The sequence below is a fragment of the Chiloscyllium punctatum genome, chromosome 11 (assembly GCF_047496795.1).
Source record: "Chiloscyllium punctatum isolate Juve2018m chromosome 11, sChiPun1.3, whole genome shotgun sequence".
NCBI classification, from domain to species: domain Eukaryota; kingdom Metazoa; phylum Chordata; class Chondrichthyes; order Orectolobiformes; family Hemiscylliidae; genus Chiloscyllium; species Chiloscyllium punctatum.
The window spans coordinates 93,900,642-93,927,407 of NC_092749.1; the positions used below are offsets into that span (position 1 = coordinate 93,900,642).

The 26,766-nt window shown below is 40.0% G+C and overlaps 1 protein-coding gene across 2 annotated transcripts in view; it reads right to left on the bottom strand.

The window, feature by feature from the left end:
* The window catches only part of entpd6 (ectonucleoside triphosphate diphosphohydrolase 6), a 60,530-nt gene that overhangs the window by 23,535 nt on the left and 10,229 nt on the right, over positions 1–26,766 (bottom strand). For both annotated transcript variants that reach the window (XM_072581304.1, XM_072581303.1), the window contains exons 3-7: positions 25,355–25,431; positions 14,030–14,173; positions 7,962–8,037; positions 6,031–6,066; positions 4,667–4,755 (exon numbers count right to left, since the gene is read on the bottom strand). In XM_072581304.1, the coding sequence (XP_072437405.1) occupies positions 4,667–4,755; positions 6,031–6,066; positions 7,962–8,037; positions 14,030–14,173; positions 25,355–25,431 (422 nt within the window). The remainder of the gene's footprint in view (positions 1–4,666; positions 4,756–6,030; positions 6,067–7,961; positions 8,038–14,029; positions 14,174–25,354; positions 25,432–26,766) is intronic.

Sequence of the window (26,766 nt, forward strand, 5' to 3'; positions counted from 1 at the left end):
CTTCAGTTTCATCAGAGCTTCACCACCAAGAGCCCTCACTATTCTAATGTCCGCTTGAGTCAGCTTCCATCTACCGCCCTTATCCTGCTTTACACCAAGCTCCACTGACATCTTTACTTGAAATGTCTGTTTTCCTGCTCCCCGGATGCTGCCTGACCTGTTGTGCTTTTCCAGCACCTGCAGTACCCACTTCACCCTCATGCTTACTGATCAACACTGGGTCCCTATACAATGTTCAGATTTTAAAATTCAGCAAAAATCACATGACATCAGGTTATAGTCCAACGGGTTTATTTGAAAACACTAGCTTTCAGAGTGTTGTTCCTTCATCAAGTGCTAGTGAAAGGAGACCTTAGACACAAAATGTAGAAGGAAAAGATCAAATGGTCTTACAACTCATACAAATGAACTGAACACACCTAAGATGGTTCTTAAATCTTTAAATCAATTAAAATGGAGGGGTAAGTTTCAGTTGATTAATATGCAAATCCCAGAATTTCTTTCAAGTCACTGCCCTGAGATAATTTTAGATGTTGTCAATGTAAAAGGAGGTCTTGTTTGGAGTCTGTCTCTTAACCTTGAGTCAGACTGGTTTTTCTTTCCAAAGTAGTTTATAAAATGCTACTGTCTACAAATTGTGCACTTTTTGAACAAAATAGAATGTATCTACAAATGCAAATTCACCCTATAGATGTGAGAGAGTGAGACAACGAGAGACTGTTTGAGTGTGCTTGTGAGAGACAGTGTGTGCATATCTGTGTATAGTGTGGTGGGGTCAGCTGTAGTGCGATATGAACCTAAGATCTGGTTGAGGCAGTCCTCATGGGTACCAAACTTAGCTCTATTCGGCGACTGTGTGTTCTTGTGTATTCCTAAGTCCGCCTTGGAGGATGTTTACCCAAAGATCCAAAATACAAACAATTACATAGTGATACCAACAAGTTTCATTCCACCATCAGATTTATGGACAATTTTTTTAGAATCAGTCTCATTCTTGGACACACATCTCAAAAAAGGATGGACACCTCAATACTTCACTCTACCACAAACCTATGGATAACCTTACGATGCTCTACTTCGAGCTTCCATCCTTAACATATCAAAAAAGCCATACCCTATAGACAAGCCTTCCGCATACACAGGATCTGTTCAGATGAGGAGGAACGTGACAGCACCTGAAGACGTTGAAGGGTGCCCTCATAAGAGCAGGATACGACACTCGACTCTTTGATCGCCACTTTCAATTTGCCATAGTGAAAAACCATAATGACCTCCTCAGAAGACAGTTGTGGGATATGACCGACAGGGTACCCTTTGTTATCCACGGGAGTGCCATGTTCTTCACAGTCTGCAACACATTATCAATGAGGATGAACACCTCGCCAAGATCTTCCCTACACCTCCATTTCTTGCCTGTAAACAACCGCCAAACCTTAAACTGACCATTGGTCGTATCAAACTACCCAGCCTCAGGACCTCAAGCACATGACCAGTAAACCCTGCCAGGGCAGCCTCTGCAAGACATGTCAGAGCAACGACACCGATACTACCATTATACAGGAGTACACTGCAGATTCTTATGTGACTCAGCCAACATTGTATATCTCATTCGCTGTAGGCAAAGATGACGAGGCACATTATATTGCTAAACCATGCAGATACTATGACAACAGATGAATGAACACTGCAACAATTGCCAGACAGGAATGTTCTCCCCCCAGTGTGGGAACACTTCAGTTGTTAAGAACATTTGGCCTTAGATCTTTAGGTAAACGTCCCCCAAGGCAAACTTCAGGATATACAATAATGCTGAGTCACCCAGCAGAGGCTGATAGACAAGTTTGGTACCCATGAGGACGGCCTCAACTGGGATCTTTGATTCATGTTGCTCTACAGATGACCGCACCACACTATACACACTCTCACCTGCATGCACTCTCACAAACCCTTACACGCACACACACACTGATGCACATACTCCCTTACACTTGTGCACACACATTCTCTCTCCCTTGACACACGCATGCACACAAATCTGTGGGGTTTGCAAATACTTTCTATTTTGTTAAAAAAAAACACACAATTTGTCGACAGTCATTATAGCATTTTATAAACTCCTACTTTGGAAATAAAATCAGTCTGACTCCAGGTTAAGACACAGACTCCAAACAGGACTTGACGCCTAAAATACAATGACTGGAGGTGTCACCTCCGTTATATTGATAACATCTTTAGTGATCTTGGAGCAGTGACTTGAAAAGAAATTCTGGGATTTGCATATCAATCAAGTGAAACTTGCACCCCCATGCTAACTGATTAAAAATTTAACAGCCATCTTAGGTGTGTTCAATTGATTCACATGAGTTGTATGACTCCTTGACCTTTGCCTTATAAATTCAGTGCCTAAGGTCGTCTTCTCACTAACACCCAATGATGGAGCAGCACCCCAAAAGCTAGCGTGTTCAAACAAACCAGTTAGACTATAATGTGGTGTTGTGAGATCTTTGACCTTGTCCAACCCAGTCCAAGATTGGCACCACCACACTTGAAAACTCTTATCCTGGTTTTCAAATTCCTTGAAGGACATGCCTCTCCCTCATCTCTATTGCTCTCCAGCCTTACTGCCCTCAAGATTTCTGCACTCACCCAATTCTGATTTTTTGCGTTTGCCTGATTGTAATCACTCCAACACTCACTGCCATGACGTTTGCTGTGTTGAGCATACTCAAGCTCTCGGACTGTACTTTCCACCGCTCTCCTCCTTATGTGGCTCAGTTTCAGACTTAGTTTGATAAAACTGCTGTCAAGTATTTTGGGATTACATTGAAGGATCTGTGAAATTCCAAACTGATGACTGTTCTAAACTCCAAAGGAGTACAAGCCATGTTTATGTGGCCTTCTTCACAATAAACATTTTGCAAGATTGTATTTGAGCATAGCAGAAAATAGACTCTTTATCTTCAAACTAGAATGTCTATTGTGAGATAGTGTTAGGAGATATTGTGTTATAGTTTATCTGTACTAACTCACCAGCTCGCTAATACCAGGTTCGCATTCATTCATAACCCTTTATTAACCCCTTATTTACTATAACACTTCCAGTCATTTATTCATAGAACTGTGGTTCTGTAGTATTCAAATTTAAAAACAACGCTTTCAAACTCATTACTACATTTGTACATCTTATCAGTCCTTGGTACAAGCAGCATTTACCTCTGAATAAGTGTAGCATACAGAATACCATCGCCATCAAGTCTCCATGAAACATTAAAATATTAATCAGCCCATACTAACCATCTCCTGGACCCGAATAGATCACGTACCTGTTAAATACCTTTTAACTGGACCATTATCCCTTTAAGAAACTAACTGCCATGAAATTGCATGAATGAAATGAAATGAAGCTCATACAGACAAATAGTAAATAAATCTCACAACCCAGCTGCAGTAATCAGTTTAATATCCTTTATTCTTTTACTGTGATTTTTAATTTATTAGAGCATTTAGACCAAGTATTTTTACTAATATTTACTCAATTAAAATACAAAAGAACTAACACCTTTTGATTATGTAAGCAAACTGGTCAGACACCCTTAATCCCATCAGAAGTAACAGCCAGTACTCAGCACAGGTTTTAACACATCTATCTCCCACGACAAAAGTCCTTCAAACTTTTGTGTGCTGTAGGTGATAAATGTAACACCATAGTTATGGAATTTTAACATATGCAAGAACTGTGTATAAAAGGGCTCTTGTAAGGACTGTATTTCGGGGTTCAATTGCCACCTCAAACTTGTGCTGTAATTGCCAAATACAACAGCCTATTTTCGCCACTCACCAATTTCAGTTGTTATTTGAACATGGGCCCACACTACAATTGAAATAGTTAAACCTGCACAGATGATCTTGGGAGATTTGCATTTTCTGCTTTTGCTAGAGAAAATTGGTATAACCAAGAGATAAAGGACTTTAATTATAGGTCAGGAAAATAACTAAATCCTGAAAAACAATTTTACATTTGAAACACTCCATCCAATTCATCTGATCTTCAATGACTTAATGTTTTCATAACTTTATGAAATACAAGAGGTATTTTCCAGAGAAGTGTTGCCACTACAAAATGGGCTCCACTTGGCTGCTAAAAGCTATCTTTTCATAAAGCACAGAAATAAAACAAAACAAACAATTCCACTGACATTTTGTTAACTACTAACATGTTATACTTACCATTTCTTAAGCTTAACAGTCAAGTTAAACACTGCCTTTGAAAATAATGGAATAGATGCACCATATAGACAAATTTGGACAGCTCCCAAAAACAGGTGAACAATGAGATTGAAATAAAAATCAGATCCAACCTAATCAGAGAAGTCACAGATCTGGTCCAAGCTGATCTCAGTTGATTGGTTTTGGACTGAAGATGTTACACTTAGTCTTGACGCTGGACACTAACGAGCAGTCACTGCTGGGATTTTTTCAGCATGGGATATAATCCATTATAATGCCCTGAGGTCAAATAGCCTGACAAAAGGGCTATTTAAACATAAATATTAATCAATGTCCAAAGAACTGATCTTCACTGGAAAGCAGGGTAAGGGAGGAAACCAGCAGGATTAAAAAATGTAAATGAATTAATCGTAAGACTAAGTTATGGAGAAAAACTTACCTCATTGTGAGGCAAAAATGTAATCTGGGTAGAGCCTCCTCCAAGATCAAGTATTCCTGTTGTGTTACGCTCTTCCCCATGCAAGCTATCTAGAAAGAATAAGCTACAATGAACATTGAAAACCCATCATATGAAGGAAGACGCTGAAATATTTTCAAGACTAGGTAAATTGCCTTTCAATAAAAAAAAAGACATGTGAAGTGGAAATTATGTATAGTCTCCACTGGCATTAATCTCAGTTTTGGAGGCTGAAGCAGTCATACGTGCAGCTATTAAATAGACCTAACCCTTAAAGTGCCTGACCTGCTGTGATTTTTAGCACCACTCTAACCTTGACTCAAATCTCCAACATCTGCACTACCTACTTCTGCTATCCATTAAACTGTCAGTTACATGCTTCCATGTCTGATGGCAGATAAAGATTAATTACAATTTGTGGATATTTCTGGAGTAAAATAATCAAATTCCCATTAGAAAGCAAAGAGGATCCCTCCTTTCTGCAAACTGCAAGTCTGTTTAGACTCTCATCTCATAACAGAACCCAAAATATTGATGACAAGCCACACATTGCAATTAGTGTGACTTCAGATGAGAACTATTGCTGCAGGTACAAAAGTCAGACTAGATCTCCGGTAAGTTGAACCTGGGTTCCTGCTAAGTGAAAAGGGAGGTTTTACAGAAGTGTTGATGTATTCCCATCTCTACCATAGAGTTGTCTGCCAAAATCAGCAAGCATATTAGTGGACATTCAAGAAGTTGAAGATAGGGGTAGGGAGATACAGTGGTGATAAGTTGGGCAGAGGGGTGTTTGGATAACACAATATATAGGTCATGGCATACTAGGGTGCATCTAAAGAAATGCAGCATGGACAGCCTGGAAAGAAAATTAAATATACTATGACACTAAACTGAGAAATGGAAGGTGGTGGAAAAGACAGTGTGCCATACTGCAGTGTGACTGGAACGTCTTTTTCTAAAAGTGTACCTGGTGTATACATTTAATATGCTTTGAACATGAAACAATAGTTTGTGATTTTTGAGAAGATTTGTAGCTCAGGTTGCGGTTCAGGTTTGCTCACTGAGCTGGAAGGTTTGTTTTCAGACATTTTGTCACTATACTAGGTAACATCATCAGTGAACCTCCAGTGAAGCGCTGGTGTTATGTCCCACTTTCTATGTGTGTGTGTTCTCTTAAGGTGGGTGATATCTGTTTAGCCTGTCCTAGGATGTATGTGTTGTCCCAGTCAAAGTGGTGTCCTTCTTCATCTGTATGTAAGGATACCAGTGATAGTGAGTTGTGTCTTTTGGTGGCTAGTTAGTGTTTGTGTAAAACACAAAATCAAAAATATAAGCTTTACACTTACCCATTAAAAAGTTCACAGTGATCCAAGCAGAAATGCCTGTAATTACAAGACATTAATTGTGAGAAAATAAACAAAACATAGACAATGGTACAGTATTCATCAAATGAAGGCAAAGGATTTCTACTTTCACACTGAGGTCAGCAACTTACAAAGAGTGAATAACTTACAATAAGATGCCAAATTAAACATGCAAAGATTTAAAGGGCTTGAAATAGAAGTGGCAAGTGGTTTTAAATAAGAATGTTGAATTCCACTCCGTGCAGAACCCAAGAATATGACAGGAGGTCACTGAACCTTTGGGTCAGCGCCTTGAAAAATTATATAATTCCTACTCCCAGCTCATGAAGCACTAGCTAGTTCAATAAAACTATCTTCTTGAAGCATCCACTACTTTCTCCCTCTTGCATGTCTGCTATCACTGTAACCTGTGTCCAAGACACAATCCTTCCTTCCTGATGTAAAGCTCTTCTGCTCTACATATCCTATCTTACCTATCTACATCTCTCTCACTTTTTTTTATGAAGCAACGTTTCTCATATGTATTTTAAAGCCTGTATTTGAGTATAGGAGTTGAGACAACATGTTGTGGCTGTACAAGACATTGGTGAAGCCACTTTTAGAATACCACATAATTCTGGTCGCCCTGCTATAGGAAGGATGTTGTTAAACTAGAAAGGCTACAGAAAAGAAATTGCAAAGATGTCTCGAGACTGGAGGGTTTGAGTTCTAACGAGAGGCTGGGACTATTTCCCCCGGAGTGGAGTCTGAGGGGTGACCTTACAAAAGGTTTATAAAATCATGAGGGGCCTGGGTAGGGTGATTAGCCAATGTCTTTCTCCCCCAAGGGTAAGGGAGTCTCAAACTAGAGAGCATAGGTTTAAAGTGAGATACAAAGATTTAAAAGGGTCCTGAGGGGCAACATTTTAACAAAGAGGGTGGTGCATGTAAGGAATGAGCTGCGGGCGGGGGGGGGAGTGGTAGAGGTGGTAAGTTTATAACCTTTAAAAGACATTTGGGCAGGTACCTGAATGGGAAATGTTTAGAAGGATATAGGCCAAACACAGGCAAATGGGACTAGTCCAGTTTAGGATACCTGGTAGGCATGGACAAATTGGACTGAAGGGTTTGTTTCTGTGCTGTATGACTACAATAATATAGGAGATGGATACGAGGAACCACAGAAAGATGACCAGTGGAGTGCAGAGATAAACAGGAAAGTGCCTGCAAGTTGCTGCAACATTAAATGTCAAATTGGAGTTAAAGCCTTAAGGTGACATTGAACATTACGGAGGAGATATGAATTAGTAGGAACAATTGGGGAAACTTGGGTTTTTCAGAATTGAAGGGGCATTGGGGGAGGTGAAATCTTTGAATTTACAATCTAGATATTCAAGATGATAACAGCTAACACAGGACTTACTTTCTTCCATTAAGTCTAATCAATTTGAGGAACTGCTTTAGAGACCCAAAATCCTATCAACTACAGTCAATTACTGTAAATGGCAACAGAATGGCACTTGAACCAAGATCTATGACTGGCCACTTTCATTTATAATTATCTCGTGATCCTGGAATTCAGCAGTAGGAAAGATTCATCATCTTCTACCGAGGAGCATGAAATGGTTATTTTTTTCCACAACATGGATTGGTGGATTAGAACTGCCAGCAGAAACCTTCAAGGATGTACAAGGTTTCAGTTTCAATTTGGCAAGACAACATAGGAATGCAGACGATTTGTCTTTGTGCTAGATGTCAATTAGTGCATTTCACTGGGTGACATAATGTGATGCATATTTTGGGAAGAATGGAGGGAAGCAAGGTGGAGAAAATATCTCATAAATCAAAACCTGAGTATGAGAATATTTAAACACGGACATGATCTGTCTAGGTTCAAGTGCAAGTTATGATTAATTTAAGAGCCAGTGCCCTACCTTCATCAGTCCCATCCATGATACTAACACAATCGTTTGTTACTAGGAAAGGGCTCAACTGAAATACTTCCTTTACCTAGAAGAACGAATAAATTCAGCAAAATACAAAGTATTTAATTAAATCATCCTTTCCATTAACTTTTGTTTTGGCAAATGATTAACAAAATAAATCTAGTATTGTACAAACCAAGTCAATTCAAAATCATTCGATAACCCAAAAAGCTACAGACAACCAACTCCATGACATTTATTCTATTACATACATACATTTAGACAGTAGCATGCTGAGAGGCTAATGCTAGAATCAAATCTGTCCATACGTACCCTGTGATATGAAGAGCTCCAAAGCCTTAAGGATTCACGCACTTGTATTTTAAGCAAGATACAGAAAAATTTCCACATTGTATCATAGTTTCACAATTTACAAACAGTGTGACCTTTAGACATGTAGATCAGGATAAACATCAAAATTTGAATATGTTGAAACTTAAATGCTCCAAGCCATCATCTGTACATATGCAAAAGTGGTTAGATAGTATTGCACATCACCCAATTTCAAAATTCAAAAACAAATACCCAGTCTTGTCTAGGAAACAAAATAATTTACAAGGAATTCCATTTTGTGCAACAGGAATGCTGGCACAGTTAACATCTTAAGGTTTTGAAGATGACAATTATCTGCTGCAATAATGGTGTACATCATGTTCTACAACATTATGCAACGACCTGGAAAAGAATGCAGTTGTGAATTCAATCCTGTTTAAAAATACTAGACCTTCGAGCTCACTATAGGGGGCCACAGTCTTCAGTAAATCTGCTCCTCAGGGTCAGGCAATAGACGAGAGCAATGAGAAACTCTACATCAACTTTGAGCACCGTCCAGTCCAAAGCCCAGCAGACAAAAAAAAACTGATCTGCCTTGGAAATTTCAAAGCCACAGTCAGAAAGAATGCAAATTTCTGGAAGGGTGTGACAAGAAAGGAAGGAGTAGAGAAAGTAAACTCTACCAAAATTTTCCTTCTTATAAAATGTCTAGAACATGAGCTGGTCATAACAACTTATTTTACCTGCATGATAAGACGACTTCATAGCAACATTTATGGCCCAAACACTGGTATTTGCTCAACTATGTTTTCTTTCATCAAGAAACTGCAGAGATGTTCACAGCACCCAGCCACATCAGATACTGATGACTTCTGAACCAAGAATTGCCTTATCTGATCTATCATCTCCATTAGCCTGGCACTTAATTAATGACTCCTTCTCCAAAGCATTGAAAAAAATGCACCTTCCTCTTAACACCCAGAAAATTAAGTCTTCTTCTAAACAGCTCCCACAGCAAAATACCTTCTCTTGTCAATTAAGTACCCAGATGAAGTCCTGGAAAATGTGGACCATTTGTCATGTCTTACAAGCATTCTCTTGATGAAGGCAGCCATGGAGGACAAAATTCATCAACGGCTTCATTGCACCAGCTCAGCTTTTTGCCAACTGAAGAAAAGAGTAATTGAGTAGTATGATCTTAAAACAAACTAAATTTATAATAACTCATACATGCTTCAGAGACTTAAGAGTCATAGATTCATAGAGATGTACAGCATGAATTACTGTAAGCACCTCAAACCAGAGGAGATATACCATCAATGGTGCCTTTGCAAGATCTTTCAAACCCAGTAGGAAGAAATGCAGTCTAACAGTTATAGTTCTCTTTCAAGCCAACTTGCCAAGCATAGAGGTAACAGGAAACTCACAGGACAGTAGAAATGCTTTTGGGATGACGTTCTCAAAACTTAATGACTGAAGAGGTCAAATATACTTGTCAACTTGGAACAGCCTGGCCTCTAATTGACCAAAACAAAGGCAGCTCATTGGGGAAGGCATATGACACATTAACAGACTTCACTGGGAATATGCAGAAACAAAGGTGAGGTGACAACCTATCCATCCAACACTATTCAACCTGCACATGGCAGTCTGTAGATCATGTATTGAACTACTCAGCTTTATCTGAAATGCACTGAATCACGGAGAAAGCAGACTCAGGATTAGCTTTCAAAAGAAAATGGGCTGTACACTTAAAAAGAAAAATCTGCAGTGACAGCAAGGTCACTGGAACTTTCAAAATGTTCACACAGGAATGATGAAACAGATGGCTTCCTTTGCAATGCAAAGATCTGAAGAAAGCAAGCTGGTATATACCTTTCACAACATACATTTATTAGGTTTGCAATGGGTCATCTCATGAAACATACTTATCCCATTCCAACTATTAGATAGTATATTAAGTGCAGATACAGGCCATTTGGCCTAACAAAGCCAAATTTAATCATCTTCGAGCCTCCTGCCACCTTTTCCCATGCAAATCGATCACTGTGAAATATCTTTTCCCTTCTCCTTCATATGCTTGTCTCATTTCCTCAGATGCATCTATACAGTGGACTTTAATCACTGAGACAGTGGAGTCCACAATCCCATCACTCTTTGGATAAAAATGTTTCTTTTGAATCTCTTATTGGGATTTCTTGACGATATTTTATTGATATCGCTAGTCATGCTCTTCCCCACATTCTCTCTGTATCCAATATTAAAACCCTCTATAATTTTAGTTACTTTGATTAGGTCACCCCTTTTTTTTTAAGACAAGATCCATCGTGTCGATTCTTTTTAGTATGCATACAGATGCATTCCTGACATCATTCTTATATATCTTCTCTGTATCCTCTTCATAAATCCTCTGTATTTATGTCCTTTTCATAATATGTTAACCAGAACATCATGCAATGCAATAGCTCTGGTGCAACAAAGGCTCACCAATGGTTTAGAATAACTTCTCTACTTCTCAATTCTATCCTGCCAGAAATAAAACCAAGTAGTTTCATTTGCATTTTTGGATATTGCTAACTTGTGGTGCAACTTTTAAGTGACTAGTGTATTTACATTGCAATATCCTGTTGTTCTTCTATTCTACTTAAATTTGCACATGTAATCAATTATGCTTCTATTTCTTCTACTAAATGCTGTCTAACATTTGTATTTGAATTTCATTTGTCAATTGTTTGTCATTTCCATGAGTTTATTAACCTCCTCTGTAAACTGGTTGCAGTCAAAGAGTGTGGTGCTGGAAAAGCACAGCTGGTCAGGCAGCATTTGAGGAGCAGGAGAGTCGATGTTTTGAGCATAAGCTCTTCATCAGGAATTCTGAATTCCTGATGAAGAGCTTATGCTCAAAACATTGACTCTCCTGCTCCTCAGATGCTGCCTGACCAGCTGTGCCTTTCCAACACCACACTCCGACTCTGATCTCCAGCATCTGTAGTCCTCACTTTCTCCTTGTAAATTGATTGCAGTATTCCTCAGAATTGACTATCCCTGAAACCTACCCCATGCCCTCAAAACCTTGTGTCATCCATGAATTTAGAAATTGTTACTATAATTGTGAGCAGTGGTCCCAGCACACTCCCTTGCTGAGCATCACTTTCTAGAAGTGAATAATTACTCTTCACTCCCACTCTGCTTTGTGTGTCATAGAGTCATACAGATGTACAGCATGGAAAAAGACCCTTCGGTCCAACTCGTCCATGCCGACCAGATAGCCTAACCTAATCTAGTCCCATTTTCCAGCACTTGACCTATATCCCTCTAAACCCATCCTATTCATATACCTATCCAGATGCGTTTTAAACGCTGTAATTGTACCAGCCTTCACCACTTCCTCTGGCAACTCATTCCATACACGCACCATCTTCTGCATGAAAAATTGCTCCTTTTGTCTCTTTTATATCTTTCACTTTCCCCATCTTGGCAATTCTTTTTTAAACTATCTCTCAACCAACTATCACTGTCCCACAATTTTTACACCGTATTTTGTTTTGTCTGATTTCCACCTTATCTAACTTAAGGCCTTCTAACATTTGCTGCGTAAATTTTCATATTAGGAAGTTTTGAAAATAACTAGCAAACCATTTTGTTTTTTGTCCTGCTTCTATATTCTCTGACCTTTTAAGGATTCAGATAAATTAAATCTACTGCTTTACTGTTGTCTATTTTATTACCTCAAATTCAGTAAGTTTGGTCAAGGAAAAATTTCCCTTTTGAAATCCATACCAACTATTTGTTCTATTTCTAATTTCTAGGTGTTCTCTATTCTCTTTCTTTGAAAGGATTCTGATTTTTATCCTGCTACTGATGTTAAGCCAACATCACTAATTCACTGCTGTTCCCAGACCTCATCTAACTCAAGCCTTGCTATGATCCTTTTCCAAGTGCAATAACTTCCAGCCATGAGCAAAATCCTCTAGGGTCCCAGTCCATAATCACACTGGGTTCCCAGACCTCAGTGCTCTCATACCCAATTCTCTCATTGTACCTAGGAAAAATCACCCAGACACACTGCCTAGTATGGCCTTTTCCCAATTCCAGACTTCTTAGCAAACCCATCAGTCCCATATTCATCATCGTTGCAACAGTACCTTTTCAAGAAATTCAACTCCCCCAAACCTTTCAAAATATAAACTGCATAGACTTCATTAGTGAAAGACATACAGGTGAGTTTCATGGAGACAGAGGGGAGACAGTGAGAAAATAAAATATTTGAAGGGTGAGAAAGAAGCAATAACTTCACACAAATACGAATAAAAAGCTTCCCCATATGAAAACACTCAGCAAGTAGGTTAGCTGGCCGTAAGTTAGCGAAGGTGAAAATTGGACGGAATGAAATAGACAATTTGGGTTGTAAGTTTACTTGCTAAGCTGATAGGTTTGATCTTAGACATTTCATCACCATGCTAGGTAATATCGTCAATGAGCATCCAATGAAGTGCTGGTGTTCTGCCCTGCTTTCCATTTGTGTGTCTTGGTCTGTTAAGGTGGGTGATATTCATTTCCGGTTCTTTTTCTCAGAGGTTGGTAAATGGGATCCAAACCAATGCACCTATTGATGGAGTTCCAGTTTGATAGTGATAGTGGGTCCTGTCTTTGAGTGGCTAGTTGGTGTTTGTGTATCCTGGTGGCTAGTTTTCTGTCTGTCTGATGAAGTGTTTGTTTCAGTCCTTGCAGGGTATTTTGTAAATGACATTTGTTTTGCTGGTTGTTGGTATAGAACCTTAAAGGATCTTACATCAGACTGTTAGTGTATCCTGGTGGCTAGTTTTCTGCCTAACACCAACAAGACACCAAAATGCATGATCCACAATCACTAGGATCCTTACGTACAGACGAAGGAGGACACGGCTTCAACTGGGTCAACACATCCATCCTAGGACACTCTAAACAGAATCACGCACGGAAACTCCTAGAGGCATGGCATTCAAACCGGAACTCCATCAATAAACACATTGATTTGGACCCCAGTTACCAACCTCAAAAAAAGCTGAAAATGATATCACCCACCTTAACAGACTTAGACACACAAATAGAAAGAGGGACAGAACACCAGTGCTTCATCAGAGGCTCACTGATGTTACTAGCATGGTGATGAAATATCTGAGAACAAATTACCAGCTCAGAGGGCAAACTTATAACCTGAACTACAAATCTATTTCACAATGTTTGAGAAGATTATGTTAAAATCGTGGGACAACCCTACAGTTGGTTGACAGTAAAAAATTGAATATCAAGAAAGAGAAAGTGACACAATAGATAGAAAAAACTGCAAACACAGATCACCTTTGCTGTCACTAATGATATCATTCGCATTATATAACTCTTTTGCATCATTTGACTCATTGTGGACAATGCCACAAATACATGAAGTAGCAACAAAACAATTCAGCATAATGCATGAATATAGCTTCAGAGTCAGACAATGTCGGTTCGTACCCACTTACTTCCCCCATATCAAGACACCTGTGTTGCCCAAACCTTCAGAAATCCAGAGCACAAATACTTCATTCACTTTGGAGAGATAAACAAGCTGATAAAGCACAGACCATTCTCCTACACATTCTACAGCCAGCTTTTACTCATCACTTACTTCTTCACAACAATCTATCAAACGTGTATTATATAAATTCTTCAAATCACTAATTTTTCTTCAATATTAGTAAAGAAAGTTGCTTCACTAGAGTTACCTTATCCAACAATTGCTGAGCTTTTACTCCTGGCAACAGACGTAAACCAGCAGTAGCTTTTAGTACTAATGGTGTGCTTGCCCAAAGATTCCTAGGAATTGACTCTTTGGCAACGTCCAATAGGTCCTGAATGCCTTTCGTGGCCTGTAACACACAAACCAGACATACCCAAATGTTAAAAAAAAGTCTCAGTTACAAAGAATTTAATCCTGACAGACGAAGTTTCAATAGTAATTCAAATCTACAAACAGTAATGTCTGTTGCTTGGACAGCATACATGCACATTTTCTGCCTGTCAATCAAAACCAAATGTAGTATTAAGTATTAATTCAAGGCAGTCACACTAAGTTCTTGTGCATTTCCACTTATTAGTATCTGTTCAGTTTCCCAAGTAGTATAGGTTCCATTTGTAGTTAGAGTCATGGTTCAATACAGTCGGTTCTGCTATAATGCGCAATTCTTCAATGCAAATTGACTTTGACGCGATCGAAGAATTTAGACCATTATTTGTAGAACTTACGATCTCGGTTCCATTCGTTTAAATGATGCTACTGCTATGCAATTTTCTTATAACGTGGATTTGCATGAGAACGGTCTATCACTTTATTTTAAAATGTAAAGACTGCAAAATGATATAGTGGTTTAATATTACAGGCAGCCCCCAGGTTACAAATGGTTTCCATTCTGGAGTCCATACACAAGTCAAATTGTACACAAGTCAGAACACACTACAGGACTATGGAAAGCAGCTGTTTGTAAGGATAGGAAATGTTCATCTATGTCAGGTCTTTAAATCTATAACCACATACAGGATTGCAATTGTAAGTATTTGCAAGTTGGTTGTTTGTAACTCAGTTGTTTGTAACTCAGGAACCCTCATACAGATTTTAGGACATTTATTTCTGTAGAGTATTTGGATGTTGAGGAAAAGGATTACTTCTTGCTAAATATCCTTGAAAAGTGGTGGTAGTGTGCCTTCTTGGACTCTTGTAATCCATATGGTGAAGGTGCATTCCACAGCGCAGGTAAATTGGAGAGTTCTGGGTTTAGATTCAGTGGTATCACAAGAATGGTGATACATGACTACGTTAAGATAGTGTACAAGATAGTGAACATTAAGGTGATCATAAGGCTTGCAATAGTTCTTTCAAAGTAGATAGAACTTGTAATATAACATGTTTAGTATTTGCATACTTGTGAACTGAGATTTTGAAATGGATAAAAATATCTGAGGAAGGGTTACTAAACCTGAAACATTAACTCGGATTTCTCTCTACAGTTGCTGCCAGGCCTGCTGAGTTTTTAATGCAATTTCTGTTTTTGTATGTGATTTCCAGCATCTGCAGTTCTTTATTATATATTAACATTAGTCTAGCAGACAGGAAATATGAATGCCTCATTTTCCAACTGGCAAGTTATTAGAATTTGTGCACATCAATGCTGAGCCTCAGATTTTTACAATTTACCTAAATAACTTGGATGAAGGAGCCCATGGCATGGTTGCTAAATTCGTTGATGACACAACGTAAATTTTTGTTAAGGATATAAGGAGACTGCAAATAAATACAAAAATATTAAGTGAACATCATGGAGTATAATACTGTATAGAAATGAGAGATCCTGGCAGGAATAACAGCAAAGAAGCATATTACCTAAATGAGGAGTCATTTTCCAGAGTTCTGATCTGTAGAGGTATCTGAGTTTCCTAGCGTGAGTTTCAAAAGGTATACCAGTACAGCAAGTACTAAGGAAAGCTAGCAGAATGTGATTGCCTATCATGGAGAATTGAATGCAAAAGAAGGGAAATTGTACACAGCACAAGTGAGATCATAGATGGAGCACTACATACAGCATTGCTCTCTTTAAGGATGTAACTGCATCAGAAACAGTTCAGAGAAAGTTTATTAGACTAATACTTGGAACTGGTGGATTGTCTTAAAAGGAAAGATTGGATAGGACAGGCTTGTATCTGCTGGAATTTAGAAGAGAAAAGAGCAATTTGATTGCATCATAAGATCATGAGTTGTCTTGACACGGTGAATGCAGTGTGGATATTTCCTCCTGCAAGAGAATTTGCGAGCAAAGCACTTGACAGAGATGAAGATAAATTTTTCTCAGTGGGTTGAATGCTTTTGGAACTTTATTCCTCAAAATGTAGAGTCATTTGTGATAGAAAAACAGCTGCTCCTGCCCTGGGATCAGCAGAGAAGTCACAGGAAGATCCCAAACTGATTTATGAAACTATCCCTTTACCATCGTTAATCATAATGAGTAGAACTGACTAAAAATGTCTCAGAACTGACCCTCGCCCTTCCGTCATCCCTATGCTATAAAGTATTTTTATTTTGAAACAATCTTTCCCTTTTGCTGTCCATTCCAACGCCCATGTTGTTGCACACCTAGCATTGTCTACCTTTGGAGTGTAGACATCCCAGAGTGTCCTGCCCTCTCACACCTCAAGTGGATTTTTACAGGCCACTCCAGTCACCTGCTGCTGTTCATCCAGTTCCATGGCAACATTTCCCTCAGCGCCATCTTCAAACACGTGGACGCAGACACCATCGCCCACCCACTATGGAGTCCATTCCCACAGGTGAAGATCTTTCTCCCGAACTGGAGTCAACATTTTCAAGGTTTGCAATCCGATTTCGCCACTGTGGCAATGCTGGATTAGAAATAGGATGCAGAACTTGCCGACTCAGCCCTTCAAGTCCCCTCACCCCCTCCTCTAGACAGCAACATGGCAGATTCTCCTTGCATGCTCCAAAGGATCCTGGAATCCGCTGTTCCCATATTGGATGGGGTCAACGACTGATCATCCACACCCCATCCCACCCCCACCAGCCCCCTTCCCATCTCAGTCCTAAATGGCTGCCCCCCCTCCTCTTTTATTCAGAGGCAATTGTCCTTCCCAGGGGTGCACAGATTCATAGCTGGGCCGAGGGGGGCTAATGTCTTTGACCCTTTGAGACATTGAGGTCACAAAAGACGCTTGAAGATGCCCGAAATTACTTTGAGGCTCAGGAAACATTGTGAACTATGTTCTCCGATTCTGCACTGGAGCCTAGGAATTGCAGACACTTATAGGTCACAGTGCCTGGCATGGATCTATCGTTGAGGATCTATTGTTGCATAAGCCCCACGTTGTCAAGCTGCATCTAGGTGCATCATCTGCTTCCATAATTATCCACTCCACTGAACATTTACCTGCCAACTGCCCACATGGTCAGCCGTTACCACAGGTAGGTATCATCTTTCCCTCCCTCCCGCCCCCTCCAATCCCTCTACCTCGGTCTCACCATCAGCAACGTGAATCCTTTTCCTCCTTTTTTTGTCGATCTTTGATGCCTGGAGAGGTTCCCAATGTCACAGGCAACCTACAGGAGATGCTTCTGAGTGTTCTGAACATTGTGGGGAAACATTCCTGGGACACCCCCACAGCTAGAGATGTGGCAAAGTGAGAGGAAGTAGTTCAGATGACAGCGATTAGTGAATTAGGAATCTCTGCCAACTCCGATCCAGTTGAAATGGAAGATTGGTGCAACCCCCAACTACTGCTGGTTGACAACACCGCTGGTGGACAGTGACTTCCAAAAGAAGCTCTCTGAAGGGTTGACTATGCCCAGGAAAGCGGAAATGGAATTCAGCACATCACCACTCCCGATCTTGGGACTTCAGATAAATGTGAGGTAGTGTGTTTTGGCAAAGGAAATCAATACCGGACATATACACTTAATCGCAGGAGCTTGGGGAGTCTGGCCAAACAAAGACCTTGGAGTGTGGGTTCTTAGGTCGAGTCACAGATGGACAGGATAGTAAAGGTGGTGTTTGGCATTATTAGTCAGTGCATTGAGTATAGGAGTTGGGAGGTCATGTTGTGGCTGTACAGGACATTGGTTAGGCCACTTTTGGAATATTGCATTCAGTTCTGGTCCCCCTTCCAAAGGAAAGAAGTTGTTAAACTTAAAGAATGTGGCCAGTATTGGAGGGTTTGTGTTATAGGGGGAGGCTGAATAGACTGGGGCTGTACAGAACATTGGTGAGGACACTTTTGGAATACTGCATTCAATTCTGGTTTCTTTGCTACAGGAAGGATGACGTGAAACTTGAAAGGGTTCAGAAAAGGATGTTGGAGGGTTTGAGCTGCAGGGAGAGGCTGAATATGCTGGGGCTGTTTCCCCATAAGCGTCAGAGGGTCAGGTGACCCTGTACAGGTTTATAAAATCAAAACGATCATGGACAGGATGAATAGCCAAGCTGTTTGCCCCAGTGTAAGGGACTCCAAAACTAGAGGGGAAAGATATTAAAGGAACCTAAGAGCCAATTTTTTCACCTAGAGGGTGGTACATGTCTGGAATGAGCTGCCAGAGGAACTGGTGGATGCTGGTACAATTACATTGTACAAGTACAACATTTAAAAGGCATCTGGATGGCTATATGAATAGGAAGAGTTTAGAGCAGTATGGGCAAAATGCTGGAAAATGGGACTGAATCAGTTTAAGATATCTGGTCGGCATGGACGGGTTGGACCAAAGGATCTGTTTCCTTGCTGTACAACTCCGAGATGCGCAGAAACAGACCCATCAGTCCAACTCATCTATGTCAACCCTCAGCAACCTTTGAATATTTTCAAAGCAGAGGTAGGTAGCGCTTGATAAGCATGGGGTGGGGGATCCAAGGTGGCAGCAATCTAAGAGGTCTGTTTTGCTGAGCTCTGCACCTCAGTCCAGGCAAAGTTGCCCTCTTACCTCCCCACTTAAATCATTTCTATGATAAGCAAGGGGTGAAACGTCATCAGGGTAAGTAGAAATATAGTCAGATCAACCAGGATCATTTTTAGGGTGCAGAAGGTTCGAGGGACAAGTGACCTACACTTTATTCCTAATGTAGATGCTCACAAAATTGTCAGTTTCACATACCAGCACCAATTCATCATTCAATCAACACAGTCTGCAAATTATCCAAAGTTAACCTATTGTCCTTAGTAAGTAATGTGCCAGGCAGAATATTCTACTATCCTCTTGAAGGCTGGAAATAGGAGGATAGAGCAGATGAATGCATGCCTGAGGAGCTGGTACAGGGGAGAAGATGTCACATTTTTGGAATCTCTTCTGGAGTAGAAGTGACCTGTACAAGGATGGATTGCATCTGAATTGGAAGGCGACTAATATACTGGCAGGGAGATTTGCAAGAGTTGCTCAGGAGGATTTAAACTAGTAAGGTGCGGGGATGGTACCCATGGAAATAGTGAAGAAAGAGATCAATTTGAAACTGGTACAGTCTGGAAAGGGAACAAGTCAAACAATCAGGGCGGGCAGGCAGGAACAAAGCAGAGAACAAGGTAGGACTGATAAATTAAACTACATTTACTTCAATGCAAGAGACCTAACAGGGAAGACAGATGAACACTGGGCATGGTTAGAAACATGGGACTGGGATATCAAAGCAATTACAGAAATGTGGCTCAGGGTTGGACAGGACAGGCAGCTTAATGTTCCAGGATACAAATACTATAGGAAGGACAGAAAGGGGGGCAAGAGAGTAGATGTTCTCCGATAAAGAGACAGCTGGAAAATGGGAAGCCTTCAGAAATGAAAGAACAGGAGTCCAGAGACAGTATATTCCTGTTAGGGTGAAAGGAAAGGCTGGGAGGTGTAGCAAATGCTGGATGACTACAGAAGGTGAGGCTTTGGTAAAGAGAAAGGAGGAAGCATATGTCAGGTATAGACAGTAAAAATCGAGTGAATCCTTAGAAGAATATAAAAGCAGTAGGAGTTAACTTAAGAGGGAAATCAGGATGGCAAAAAACAGGACATGAGATAGCTTTGGCAAATAGAGTTAAGGAGAATCCAAGTGGGTTTTATAAAGACATTAAGAACAAAAAGATAATGATAGAGAGAATAGGGCCCCTCAAAGATCAGCAAGGTAGCCAATGCTTGGGGCTGCAGGAGATGGGGGGAGATACTAAATGAGTATTTTGCATCAGTGTTTATTGTAGAGAATGACATGGAAAACTTCAGATGGACATTTTTCAAGATGTCACATTACAGGTGGTGATGCTGGATGTCTTGAAACGCATAAAGGTGTTTAAATCCCCAGGACCTGATCAGGTGTCCCCTACAACTCTGTGGGAAGCGATTGCTGGGCCTCTTGCTGAGATATTTGTATCATCGATAGTCATAGGCGAGGTGCCAGAAGACTGCAGGTTGACTTAACGTGGTGTCACTATTTACGAAAGGTAGTAAGGAAAAGACAGGGAAATATAGACTGGTGAGCCTGACATCGGTGGTTGGCAAGTTGATGGAGGGAATCCTGAGGGACAGGATGGACATGTATTTGGAAAGGCATGGACGCATTAAGATAGTCAGCATGGCTTTGTGCTTGGAAAATCACGTCTCACAAACTTGAGTAGAGTTTTTTGAAGTAGTAACAAAGAGAACCGATGAGGTCAGACCAATAGACGTGATCGATATGGATTTCAACAAGGAGTTCGACAAGGTTCCTCATGGGGGACTGGTTAGCAAGATTAGATCTCATGGAATACAGGGAGAACTAGCCTTTTGGATACAGAACTGGCTCGATGGTAGAAGACAAGGTGGTGGTGGAGGGCTGTTTTTCAGACTGGAGCCTGTGACCAGTGGTGTGCTACAAGGATGGTGCTGGATTCACTACTTTTCGTCATTTATATAAGCGATTTGGATGTGAATATAGGAGGTATGGTTCGTAAATTTGCAGATGACACCAAAATTGGAGGCGCAGTGGACAGTGAAGAAGGTTAGCTCAGAGTACAACAGAATCTTGATCTGATGGGCCAACAGGCTGAAGAGTGACAGATGGAGTTTAATTTAGATAAATGCGAGATGCTGCATTTTGGGAAAGCAAATCTTAGCTGGACTTATACACTTAATGGTAAGGTCCTGGGGACTATTGCTGAACAAAGAGATCTTACAGTGCAGGTACATAGTTCCTTGAAAGTAGAGTTGCAGGTAGATAGGATAGTGAAGGTGCCATTTGGTAAGCTTTCCTTTGTTGAACAGAGCATTCAGTGTAGGAGTTTGGAGGTCATGTTGAGGCTGTATAGAACATTGGTTAGGCCACTTCTGGAATACTGTGTGCAATTTTGGTCTTTCTCCTACAGGAAGGACGTTGTGAAACTTGAAAGGGTTCAGAAAAGATTTACAAGGATGTTGCCAGGGTTGGATGATTTGAGATTATAGGGAGAGGTTGAATAGGCTGGGGCTGTTTTCCCTGAAGCATTGAAGGCTGAGGGGTAACTTTATAGATATTTATAAAATCATGAGGGGCATGGATTGGATAAACGGACAAGGTCTTTTTGCTAGGTAGGGGAGTCCAGAACTAGACGGCATCGGTTTAGGAGGACAGGGGAAAGATATAAAAGGAATCTAAAAGGCAATTTTTTCACAAAGGGGGTTGTGTATGTATGGAATGAGGTGCCAGAGGAAGTGGAGGAGGCTGGTATAATTACAACATTTAAAAAGCATTTGGATGGGTATATGAATAGAAAGGGTTGAGAGGGAAATGCACCAAATGCTGGCAAAAATGGGACTACATTAGGTTAGAATACCTGGTCTGCATGGACAAGTTGGACGGAAGGATCTGTTTCCATACTCTACATCTCTATGCATTTAAAGAAGGGTGATCCACCCTGCCAGACATATTCAGTGCAGCTATCAAATGCAAGGGATTCCTTTCATTATCATGAAAAGTCCAAAGTCAATATATCATTGTTAATCTGTAGTAGCTGGCTTGAAAAGGTTTGGTGCTTTAATTTTTTTTTTTAAACAAGATTACTTGTTTGAGGACCACAAAGACTATTACAATTGGACTCAAAGTTTGTAGATTACTTTTCATCATTATCTACATGTCGTTAATGGCAAAAAACCCAGCTCTAAAATGGACTCTGAAGTTATCTCACATAATGACATATATATGTTTTCAGGATATGGATTGAGGCAGTTTTTCTAATTCCATCTTCAGAGAGATGTTTCAGCTGTTTTACCCAGAGTATCCCCAAAGCTGCATAGTCCAAATGGTGTCATATTATAACTTGTTGCCAAGCAAAAATTTGTGCTACTTTTTGCAATAACTCATTTTTGACTGGGGCACTTTTATCCAACAGAAATGTGAAATTCTGAGACTGCTGGATCTCTCATTTTTAGAGATCAGATATGGTGGTTTATATGCTATTCTGTGCTGGCTAGTGTGAACAGATTCTTGTTACTGACTTGTGATTTGCAGATCCACTGACAAAAGCAAAATAATGGAATCTCTGATTATCCAAAATTAATCAACTTCTAGAAATACTGGGAAGATCTGGTACCATCTGTGGAGAAAGAAACAGAGTTTCAGGTTGATAACTTTTGTCAAAATATTTTCATCCGAGAGGTTAGCTCTCTATGTCTCTGCACATGCTACCAACCTGAGTATTTCCTGTTTACTTTTATTATTGCAGATTCTCAGGGCTGACTACTATCACTGCATTGTTGAGCCCAGTGCTGAATGACATTGAACTTATACCTAATTAGCATGGCTATATTTTACATGTTTCTGTTCCTGTTGACTTTGTTTGGAATTCTTGGCAAGGCGCTACAGCTTTTCTTTATGGGTGTGCAAAGTGATCTGATGTAAATGTTGAAAGTCCCAGTGCCAAATATTCAGGATGGTGCTTAATGCAATGACATTCTATATTGTTCAATGACCTGAACGGAAAGTGAAAAGGTCACAAAAATACCACTTTGGTTATTTCCAAAAATTGCAGCCTTCGACAGATGCTGCGAATGCTGACTCAGCTCAAGAAGGCATCTAATTTTAGATTGCATTGCAGTGCAGAAGCATTGCCTATATCAGTCAGTTCTGATAGAATATGATAGCACAAGAACAGAACTATTTTACATTATTAGAAAATCACTCAATAGCCACACCAGTAAACTAATGGGGCCGGAATCGCGTTATAACCAATACAGGTAAGGAAAGTTCTACAAATAACAATCCAAATTCTTCAATTGTATTAAAGACAATTTGCATTGAACAAACAAACATTATAGCAGAACTGACTGTACACTCAAAGATTCAGCAGCTACACCTCTGATCTGCCATTCAGCTTGTGGCGGTCACACTGGTCATACTAGTTTATCAACTTCAGCTACAGTCTAGTTCCCAAGAAGCAGTTGGCAATGGGGTGAATAGGAAGTCTTGCATAAGGTACAGCAGACCAACCAGCTTTATTGCAGAGGTGATAGATATCAGTTGAGAGTTTGGAGAAACAAAACAATAAATGTTAAAGCAAGACCTCACACAAGATAATCAAATTTGAGGGGATTTTGTTAGATTAAGGAAGCAACTGTTTCCTCAAAAGAATAAATTTAAAATTGAAAATAATTGACAAAAGAATTAGATGGCAAATTAGGAGGATGTTTTCACAGAGGGCTTTTTAGATCTGGAAAAGAGCTGTGGAAACAGATTCTACAGGATTAAAGATTTGCAGGGTAATGGGGAGGAAGTTGGGACCTGGGACTAAGTTGGACACCTGTTTCAAAGACTCAGTCCAGACATGATAAATCAAACAATTCCATGTTTCCTGTAAGATTCTAAGACCCTAACCCTGTCAACTCTCCATTCCATCATCTCTGGTTTCTTGTATATCCCCTGCTACCCTTCATCCCAATGCAAAGGATTAGGTGCTAACTCCGGATTTTGACACATCTATTGCATCCTTTATTAAACTCAACTTAAAGCTTACCCCTTTGATCAAGCATTTGGCATGCTCTCCATCTAGTTGATAGTCTTTTTTTCTTACACTTTTGTGAAACACCTTGATATTTTACTACACTAAAAAGGTGTCATAACAAAAGTGGGTTGATATCACTATTCATCTTTCATCCAACATCTCCAGTTTTTAAATCAATATGCATTCATATCAAATTATTTCCATTGCCTTGGTCATTTTCCCTAAAATCATTGAAATCTTTAACCCCTTTGTCCTGCATTCTGTATTCTTGAGATTCATGGCTTCTTCACTGAAAAGAAACTTTACAATATGAAATCTTGTATTTTTCCACTACTTTGCAGTACCAAACTGAGCAGTTAGCTGAATACCACCTCCAATTTGTAAACATGACCTGCTCTTCGAGTCCTTGGTTTATTTAATTATCCAACCCATCTCAGACTGATTAGAAAATCTTTTGCCTCCTACACTGTTTCAATCAAGCTCATTATAAATTCCCTCTATCAGGCACGTTACAGCCTCAATAACGAGTGAACAATTTGTAACAAAGGATATTAAAGTAGTTTCTCTGGTATGACAAAGTTGTAAGCTGGTGCTCAATACAACTGGGATGCTTGATTTTCTTCAACAATAGTTATGGAGCGGGGAAACTTCATTTTGCCGAATTTTCCATTTTATAAACCGCAATTCCTACTATTCTGCTGCAACTATTGGAACTTTTGTTTTTGTCAACTGTCCCCTGCCATCTCTGCATCCATGTGCAACAAGACCTTCATGCCATGCAGCATCCATGTAACAAGTGTCAGAAAGTCCATTGCCAATAATATAACAGTCACTCTTTGACATTTAGGGAAATGTCATATCTGAATTGTCAACGATGAAGACCCTGCAGTTTACCATGGACCAGAAACTGAACTGGACCAACCATATACACACTCCAACCACAAGGGCCAGACAAGACTAATTCTGCAGTGAGCTGACTGGCACTCCAACTAACAACTTAGCCATGCACTCCCAACACCACCAATATTTAATGGCATTAGTGCACATTGTAAATAAAGTACACTGCAGCAAGGCTGTTTTTTCAGAACCTTCTAAACCTGAGCTCTCCTAATTGGGAAGACAAAATTAGCAGATACATGGGACTCCAACCACCTATACATTCCCTTCTAAGCCACACACTGTCCTGATACTGAACTATAATCACTGTTCTTTCATTGTTACTGGGTTAAAATCTAAAACTCCCTCTTTGTACCATTGTGGGTGTGCCTAATCTACATAGACAGTGGTTGATGAAAGCAGCTTACCACCACCACGTTGAAGGCAATTATAGATGGGCAACAAATGCTGACCTTGTGAAAGAACAATTTAAAAAAAAAATAGTCTTACAAAAAGTTGACCATCTGTAATATCTTCCATTTCTAATGAAGGTCATTTTTCGAAACATTAACTTTCTTTCTCTTTCTGTAGATGCAGGCTGGCCTGTTTATTGTTTACAGCCTTTCCTATTTGTAATGTCAAAGTTTTGCTGGTAACTTTTTGTTCACCAATAAGAAGCATAGAGTAAGATAAAGTAATACCAAATGGGGCTCATCAGAATATGCCGACAATCCTGGCTTCAAAGCTTTGAATGTTTCGTGTGCAAGTTTAGGAGATTCTGTTGAAAGGAATCACAAAATTAGAAATTTGGATGATTAGATTTCTCAACAGTGCAGTTCATGTCAATTAAGAGAGTATGCAATGGGAAATAACCACTGAAAGACCAAAGCATGAAATTACAAATTTAGGCAATAAATATTCAAATGCTTAACAGGATACACATGGAAAGTCAATGCAGGATAAATACTAGAGAGCTTTAAAAAGTATTCTGATTTAAATGTTTGTGGTGCAAATTAAGGCAATAAATGCTCATAAAAACATGATTCAGCATTAAAAAGACAATATAAAGTGCGCTGCTCTCCTTTGAGCTAGCACCCTGGAATCTCTTTCTTCCAGTTGAGGGGGCACCCTCAAAATAGTGACTCAAAAACAGCTCCACTGACTATGCTTGGAGATCAAAGGTTACATTTCTGGGCTAGCAATCTCGAGAACTGAGTGTTGAAAATCCTTGAGCGCTTTTCAGACTGGAGGCCTGTGACCAGTGGTGTGCCAGTCCTGGGTCCACTGCTTTTCATCATTTATAAAAATGATTTGGATGTGAGCATAGGACGCATAGTTAGTAAGTTTGCAGATGACTCCAAATTTAGAGGTGTAGTGCACAGTGAAGTTTACCTCAGAGTGCAATGGGACCTTAATCAAATGGACCAAGGAGTGACAGATAGAGTTTAATTTAGATAAATGTGAGGTGCTATATTTTGGAAATGCAAATCAGGGCAGGACTTATACACTTAATGGTAAGGTCATGGGGAGTGTTGCTGAACAAAGAGACCTTGGAGTGCATGTTCATAGTTCCTTGAAAGTAGAGCTGCAGGTAAATAGGACAGTAAAGGAGGCGTTTGGTAAGTTTTCCTTTATTGAACAGAGCATTCAGTGTAGGAGTTTGGAGGTCATGTTGCATAGGACATTGGTTAGGCAACTTCTAGATCCAGTGTGCAATTCTAGTCTCCCTCCTATAGGAAGGATGTTGCAAAACTTGAAATGACGCAAAAGAATTAACAAGGATGTTGCCAGAGGTGGAGGATTTGAGCTATAGGGAGGGGTTGAATAGGCTGGGGCTGTATCCCCAGAGCATTAGAGGCTGAGGAGTGACCTTATAGCTGTTCATAAAATCATGTGGGGCATAGATAGAGTAAATAAACAAGATCTTTCCCATGGGGTGGGGGAGTCCAGAATTAGAGGGCATAGTTTTAAGGTGAGAAGGGAAAGATTTAAAAGGGACCCAAGGGGCAACTTTTGCACACAGAGGGTGGTACCTGTGTGGAATGTGCTGCCAGGGGAAGTGGTGGAGGCTGGTATAATTATAACATTTAAAAGGTATCTGAATGGGTATATG